The 7,863-nt window shown below is 41.7% G+C and overlaps 1 protein-coding gene across 7 annotated transcripts in view; it reads right to left on the reverse strand.

The window, feature by feature from the left end:
* The window catches only part of tenm3 (teneurin transmembrane protein 3), a 390,360-nt gene that overhangs the window by 111,726 nt on the left and 270,771 nt on the right, over positions 1-7,863 (reverse strand). For all 7 annotated transcript variants that reach the window (XM_086034264.1, XM_086034268.1, XM_086034265.1 and 4 more), the window contains 3 exons: positions 6,516-6,662; positions 5,446-5,576; positions 5,213-5,301 (listed from right to left, as the gene is read on the reverse strand). In XM_086034264.1, coding sequence (XP_085890390.1) covers positions 5,213-5,301; positions 5,446-5,576; positions 6,516-6,662 — 367 coding nt within the window. The remainder of the gene's footprint in view (positions 1-5,212; positions 5,302-5,445; positions 5,577-6,515; positions 6,663-7,863) is intronic.

Below are 7,863 nucleotides of genomic sequence, written 5' to 3' on the forward strand. Positions count from 1 at the left end.
TTCCTCAAAGGAATCCACTTCCTCCTTGGTGCATGAAACTTGTTGTATTTTAGAAAAACATACCTTTTGCATTATGTATTCAATCCACCTCTTCTCAATTTCAAAATGGACATGATTAATGAAAATTATATAGAGAGCTTGCATCTTAAGAAATTTAAGAATACAGTGATAAAAAAAAAGGTCATTATTTGCTCCTTCAATCCATCCATCCATTTTCTACCAATGATCCTGATGCTATTCCTCCTGGCATTTTTACCTGAATGCCGCCTAAAAAGGTGCACCCAAAGTAAATTTGAAGCTGTACTTGAACCATTTGGAGTATCATAGTTTTGGTCTCTTTTTGATGATAACACTTCTCCTCAACTATCAGAAAGAAGAAGGCGGATTTTATGTCGGCCTATTTTTTGTTTTTCCCCAAATCTGCCTGGAAAAATTATGGAGTACGGTGGTGGACTAAATAACACAACAGGACTATAGCTCAAAGTCTCCTCCAATTTCATTTCAAATTTGACAATAATATGACAGAAAATGAGCATTTTACACAAGTTTTACTAAGGAGATGTCCAGGCGAACCAAAAGTGTGCCATTTGGGTGACCCAATTGCAACCATGTTCACATACGTAGGGGAAAAGGCTGTTATTCTGGAAGGCTTCAACATACAAAAATTATCATGAGTTCTAATAAATACTATGACTTAGAGCGATCTTATCCTACATCCAGATTTTTTTTAAAAATGCAAAAAAATCAAAGGTGATTGCCGTCGCTGCCGGCGGCTTTGAAAGTGTGTTACGCAAGTTGCGCACAGTGGTTGTTTTTTGTTCAAAAGAGTTTCCATGTTTTTTTTTAAGAATTTCATTGGCCGTAGAATGCATCAATCACCAACAAGTTTAGCAAGTTTGGTTGTGACTGCAAACACAAATGATGAATCGTCGATATGCAGGGGTGGTACTATATACTTACACACGATATGTTCATTGGCTGTTGTAGACCGAAAAAGACAGGAAACATTACTTTATTGGTTAAAGTAAGCAAGCAATCAAACAATAAGATCCAGCCTATGTTTTGAAATCTTGTGTAGCTAAATCCGTCGAAGCTAACTCAATCTACGATGGAAAATATGTACAAACATGTGTATCTGATGGCAACATGTAACGGTTGCAGCAGCTAATAACATGGCTTCATGGATGTCAGGCTTGTTGTGGACTAACTATATTACTGGAATATTTTACTGGATCCTTGTCGACGTAATATTATTATTAAATTGTGTCGGACATTTATGAGGCTGAAATGCGAGTATTTTTTGTGTGTTCGCAATTGTTTGACTTAAATGCTCGCCGAGCCTGCAGATATGATTGTATCTTATAATGTTTGGTATCATTCGAATCTGGGGAAACTCAGTTTTATAACCATATATAACATGCCCGGGAATGCTTTGAAATTGTTCTATATATAGTGAATGTCCCGCGGGCCCGACGCGAAAACCCACCCGTGGGCCGATAGAATTGCAACAGGGTCGGGGCGCGGGGGCAGCAGCTTCATCAGAGAAGCCCAGACTTCGCTCTCCACAGCTACTTCTTCCAACTCTTACGGGGGGATCAAAGCCAGTCGGTTGATACAGTCTCTCCAGTGTATCCTGGGCTGTCCCAGTGGCCTCTTGCTGCTGGGACAGGCCCAAACACCTCACCAGGGAGCCAAAGGCATCCTAACTAGACTGTTTGAGCCACCTCAGCTGGCTCAACATGGGAGGAGCAGCGGCTTGACTCTGAGTCCCTCCCGGATAAACGAGCTTCTCATCCTATCTCTAAGGGAGAGCCCAGGAAACTCATTTCATCCGCTTATTATCCAGGATCTTCTTTTGGTCACGAGCCACAGCTCATGACAATAGGTGAGGGTAGGAGCATAAAACGACCGGTTAATCGAGAGTTTTGCCTGTCAGCTGAGCTCCTTCTTCGCCACGGCATACAGAGTCTGTATCACAGCAGAAGCTGCAATTTATCAGCCTGTTGATCTTACGTTCCATCCTGCCCTCACTTGTGAACAAGACCCCAAGATCCTTAAACTCCTCCACTTGAGGTAGGATCTCATCCCCAACCCTGGGGAATGCACTCCACTCTTTTCCAACAGAGAACCATGGTCTCAGATTTGGAGGTGCCGATTTTCATCCCAAACGCTTAACACTTGGCTGCGAACCGCTGCAGTGAGAGTTGGAGATCGCGGCTTGAAGAAGCCAACAGTACCACATCATTTGCAAAAAGCACAGTTGCCATACTGAGGCCACCAAACCGGACCCCCTCAATGCCTCGACTGCGCCTAAAAATTATTTCTATATGTCACGTGAGGATCGGGATTTGGACCCATACGCAGATATGACACGGAAGTTGAAGAGTAAAAAGTCTTTATCAACAAAAATACAAAGTAACAACAGACATCAGGATTGGAAGAGAGTTTGCATCCTCACTCAAAGGTTTGACGTACTGACAATGTGTCACTGTCTAACTCAAACTTTTAAACTGTCAGACTTCAGGCCTATATGACATCATAAAGAACAAAGCATAAAAGGATCATAGCAACTGTAGAGCAACTGATACATCACGTATACAACCAGTCATAACAGTATACAGGTTATGAGCAGAATTGGTGAGCAAGGGCAGCCTTGATGCAGTATAACCTTAACTTGAAACAAATCAGAATTACTGTCAGCAATGCAAACCAAACTCTGACACTGATTGTCCGGGGACCAACAGCCACAGTATTAGGGAATTCGTATCCATTCAAACACCCCCACCACCCCCTCACCCATACCCCAAAGGCTGAGGGAGTCTGCCCTCTCGTCCATTGGGGTGAACCCCAACATACAAGCACCAAACCGGGGGGCAATAAGTATACCCACACCTGCTCTGCACCTCTCACTGTGGGCAACTCCAGAAGAAGAGAGAGAGTCCAACCTCTCGAGGGGACTAGTACCAGAGCCCAAGCTGTGTGTGGAGGCGACTTGTGTGGAACTTCTCTGCCTTGGACACCAGTTTGGACTCCTTCTCTGTCAGAGAGATGACATTCCACGTTCCTGAAGCTAGCTTCTGAAACCAGGGATCGGACTATTAAGGACGCCGCCCAGCTCACAGGGCACCTGACCGCTTTGGTCCCGCCCACAGGTAATGTTACCTTTTCGGGCTGTGCCTGGGAGGGCCCCATGGGTGCAGCCCACCAGGAATCCGGGCATCAACCCCCACCTCCAGGCTTGGCTGCAGAGGCGGGCCACAATAACCCGCATCGGGCAAGGGAAAACTGAGTCCAACATTTTTATTCATCATAAGGTGTCTGTTATCCATTGTTTGTTTGATCCCTCACCTTGGTCCCGTTTGCCCTGGGGGACCCTGCCAGGAGCATAAAGCCCCAGACAACTTTGCTCTTAAGATCATTGGGACACATACAGCCCTCCACCACGTTAAGGTAATGGCTCATGGAGGGGCCGATTATATCCTCAAAATTACAAATTGTTATGGCAGCTGAGAATAATTGTCTTTGTTTTCGGGGCCCATTCAGCTGTCCATTTGTTCTACTAATATAACTAACATGTTCTGAACCAAGCTCTTTGCAGGAATATGTTAACTAACTGAGAACTGATAAATTGAGTGAAAATTGCTTTTTAACTGATCTGTTTGAAAAAGTTTTTGGCGAACGCATGTAGAAGCCCCCCCAAAAACATCGCACATTGAACATCGCAACTTCAATACCACTGTCTAGAACAGGGGTGGGCAATTCTGGCCCTCGAGGGCCGGTATCCTGCATGTTTTATGTGTCACACTGGTGCAACCCACCTGATTCAAATGATCATGGTCGTTATCCATCTTCTGCAGACCTTGCTGATTATATAATAGTTTGAAACAGGTGTGTTGCAGCAGGGACAGATGGAAAACAGGCAGAACACCAGCCCTCGAGGGCCCACCCCTGATCTAGAAGCTCTAGTGCTTGTTGGACTTTGCTGAATCATGTGTACACACAATTGCATATGCTGTATTACACCACGGCACTGTGCAATGCCTATAGTTTTCATACTGGGCATGGAACAGGTCATCATTATTTAGAACACAGATTGAAAAACTGAATTAGCACTGGTGAAATGACTTTCGTATTGTATTTTTTGGACCATGTGCACTGTATTATTAGGCGCAATATCACTCAACGGGTCTATTTAAAAACATGTTCATACACAAGGTGCACCGGGCTAAAAGGCGCACTATCTATGTGAAGCATTCTGTGTTAAATAGTTAATTATTGCTGTACGGTATGTTTATTTGATAGATTTAGCGCTATTATGCTAGGTTCAGACTGGTATTGCCACGTGTCTTTCTTGTTTTTGTTTGCTGTGCAGCTACGTGCACAGAGGTAGCTTTGAGCACAGAAGAGGAGGTGAACATCTAACAACTGAAAAAAAAAAGGTTGAACATTGCCAGTCAATCTGGTCACAGGTGGTTGTTTTATTACTTTGGCGAATGCAAAATGTTATCTTGGTGACAGTTCAATAGCTGTAAACAAGTCAATGCACTCACCATTATCCACATTTTCTGCTCAGTCCCAGCAGCTTTTGGAAGTTGAATGTGTCATTTAACTTGTGATGCCACATTGTAGGCTAGTAGGACTACATTTCCCATGATTCTTAGACACAGAAGCAGGTAGTAGTAGAAGTAGTTCTAGTTGCGATATGACGAAAATATGAACGCTTCTTGTGACTAGATGCGCATGACAATGAGAATGCAAATGTTATAAGAAGGATTTTGAATTAAAGATGGCGAACTGAAAAGCTGCATCCATACATACATAAGGCGCAAAAGATTAAAAGGCGTACCTTATTTTTGAGAAAATGTAAGGTTTTTAAGTGTGCCTTATGGTCTGAAAAATACGTTACATTTATTGTGGCACTACAACTATACTATGCATCGTCAAATATGGCCGCAGCACACAGTCAAGTGTTTTACAAATGAACCTTCTCAGCCAATCTTTCATGGACTACTCATAGAGAAAGTGCAGATTCATTGCTACAGTGTAGACATACAAATAAATTAGAACAATGTAAAATGTGATTCTGATCTGCCTGATTTTTCCAACAGTGCAACAGTGCTATATGGTCAATGAAATAGAACATTCTTTCTAAAAGAAAGGAATTTACTGAGATAATGATATGCTACAACTATATGAATATCCAGATTCTTACCTTTTATTGAATGGACTGTCACCGGATATGACATGTGTTGACTCTGGACCAAGGAGGAAGTGGATGCGCTGGTAGAAAGACCTGGCAGCCTGAAAAAAGGATGAATATCAATGACAACCCATGAACAAAAACAACACATGAAAGAAACATTAATGTTTCCCGTCTTTAATGTGAATTACATGATGTTCAATTATTTTCAATTAGTATTCAACTTTATGCGTGGCTGTCCAAACCTGCTGAGGAGCCAGTGAAGATGGGGACTGGCTGAGTACTGCCACTGGGTCAGGCGATCCTTTGCAGTACAACTGGTTCTGACAGGACGGCTGCAGACAGCAATCTGGATCCATACAATCAGCCAAACCATCTGAAACACCAAAAACAAGTTATTTCACAAACCCAGAGGACAGTTTTGGACTTGGGAATTATTAGCTGAAGTAAAGGGAGATGTCAGACAAAAGTTTGAGTTAGTTAAAGGGGAAAAGACTTAGGAGGAAGAAGAGGAAAATAAGCAATAAGAAGTAAATAATGGCAATGGAAATAATTGGAATAATTAGCAATCCAGCAAGAACAAAGGAATGGGAATCCGGACGAAGGAGTAGCTGACATGGAGCAGATGAAGAGTACAGAGATGAATGGACGGATAGGAAGAGCTATATCAGTTCATTACATTTGGACTGCTATTTTGTCCCTGTGAGTTTATAAAAGCGAAGTGTGCATCTGGTGACTACCATTAAGATTACATACACACGCTCACAAAAACACCCAACTTCTCCCAGCCTCATCTCTCTTTTCACTCTTCTGTTACCTTCAAGATGTTTCAGCAGCTCTTAAAATATCTGCTACATTCCCATCCAACAAAGTCATGGCTTTTGGCTTTAATGCTGTCGTTTAAAGCAGCATCTGCTGCTGCTTGTTTCCATTCATTTCAGTAGAGATTGCTGTCAAGTCTTTATTTATGACTAAATACTTTCTTTGAGATAACTGTGTTTTCACAAGTCCATCTGCCTTGCAAGGTTACTACATGCCCAAACCAATATTGTTTCACAGGCTAGTCCCATCCTGACGAATGGTCTTCCGAACATAGAATGTTTCAGCACCTTCGGGGTTTTTCATTGGAATACGTTGAACTCATGCTATAAACTACAATATGTCCAGTTCAAATTTACAATCCCAGCAATTTATCCCTGTACTATTGGGAGCAAACTACTAGGACTTTAATATGTGTCCTGCCTTCTGCAACATATCTCCAATTCAATTAGTCTACAAATATATTTCATCCATTTGAGTTTGTATGTGAACATACCTCCTTCATTGTCCTTGCCATCAGTGCAAAGGGTTTCCATGGCTACATGACATCCTGCTCCTCTCCATCCTGACTGACAGATGCAGTGCCAGCCACTGGCCTCTAGGGTACATCTCCCATTGTTGTTGCAGAGACCTGGACAACCCTCTGAGCAGGGCATAAAACACATTTCCAGAGTTAGGGCAGCGTGAGTGGGATGGGATCACCGGTGGCCAGTAGGGTGTGAAATAGGCTTCAACCAATATACATTTTGGAAAGTTGGTGGAAATGGTAAATCACAATGTGAAAAATGAGAGTTTTTCATTCACCCCAGCAAAGCCTGAGAAACCGCACTAAGGCCATCATAAGAAAATAAAATTAATTCAAAAAAAGAGCCCAAGGTGAGTTGGCAGCTCCTTGAAGTATTATGGGCACACTGAAGATGTTTCACATAGTGTTGGGTCAAATTCTCCAATTATTAGATGCAGAAATGTGCAATTATTTATGCAAACAGATTAGTCCAATAATCATGGTAGAGGAAGGTTCTGTATATAACAAAGATTATAGTACAACCTCAGACGCAATCCATTCCATGATCTGGGTTGGTTTAACAATTCTGTTTTGCATAACATATAGACAACATGTAGGGTGACATGAATTCACCTATTCTATAGGCACACACTCTCGTCACCTTTTGATGTTTACCGTATTTTCCGGACTATAAGTCACAGTTTTTTTTCATAGTTTGGCCAGGGGTGCGATTTATACTCTGGAGCGACTTATATGTGAAATTATTAACACATTATATTGTAGAGTGGTACCTCTACTTATGAAATTAATTGGTTCTGGAAGAAATTTCTTAAGTAGAACATTTTGTAAGTAGAGACGTGTTTTCCATGTAAATGCCCTAATACGTTCCAAGCCCACAAATATTCAGACATAAATGTTTTATAAAGCATAAAAATGCATCAAAACATGTAACAAATACATGTTACAATTAGATTATTGCACAATAAACGAGAGTTGTGCATAATGTAAAAAAAACAAAGAATAGAGTAAAGAATAAAAATGATGGTCGTTTACCTTTTAATTGCTGTCCTCATCGCTTTTTGCCCTCTTTGGTTCATGTTTGCTCTCAGAAGTGTTTTTTGCTTGGCGTTTTGTAAAGAACTGATTTAATAACGTGGCGACTGTCATATTCTTTGGCGAGATCAACCAAACGCATCCCTTTTTCATACTTTTCTATTATCTCTTGCTTCGTTTGTATGGACAAACAAAACGATTTTCTGCTTTTTTCTTTTCCTCGTTTCTAATTCACATCAAACTTTCGGAACACCTCATGGCCCAAGGGGCGAAGGACGAGGACGCT

The sequence above is a fragment of the Filicampus tigris genome, chromosome 6, assembly GCF_054856515.1.
Source record: "Filicampus tigris isolate MCC_2025a chromosome 6, RoL_Ftig_1.0, whole genome shotgun sequence".
Classification (NCBI taxonomy): domain Eukaryota; kingdom Metazoa; phylum Chordata; class Actinopteri; order Syngnathiformes; family Syngnathidae; genus Filicampus; species Filicampus tigris.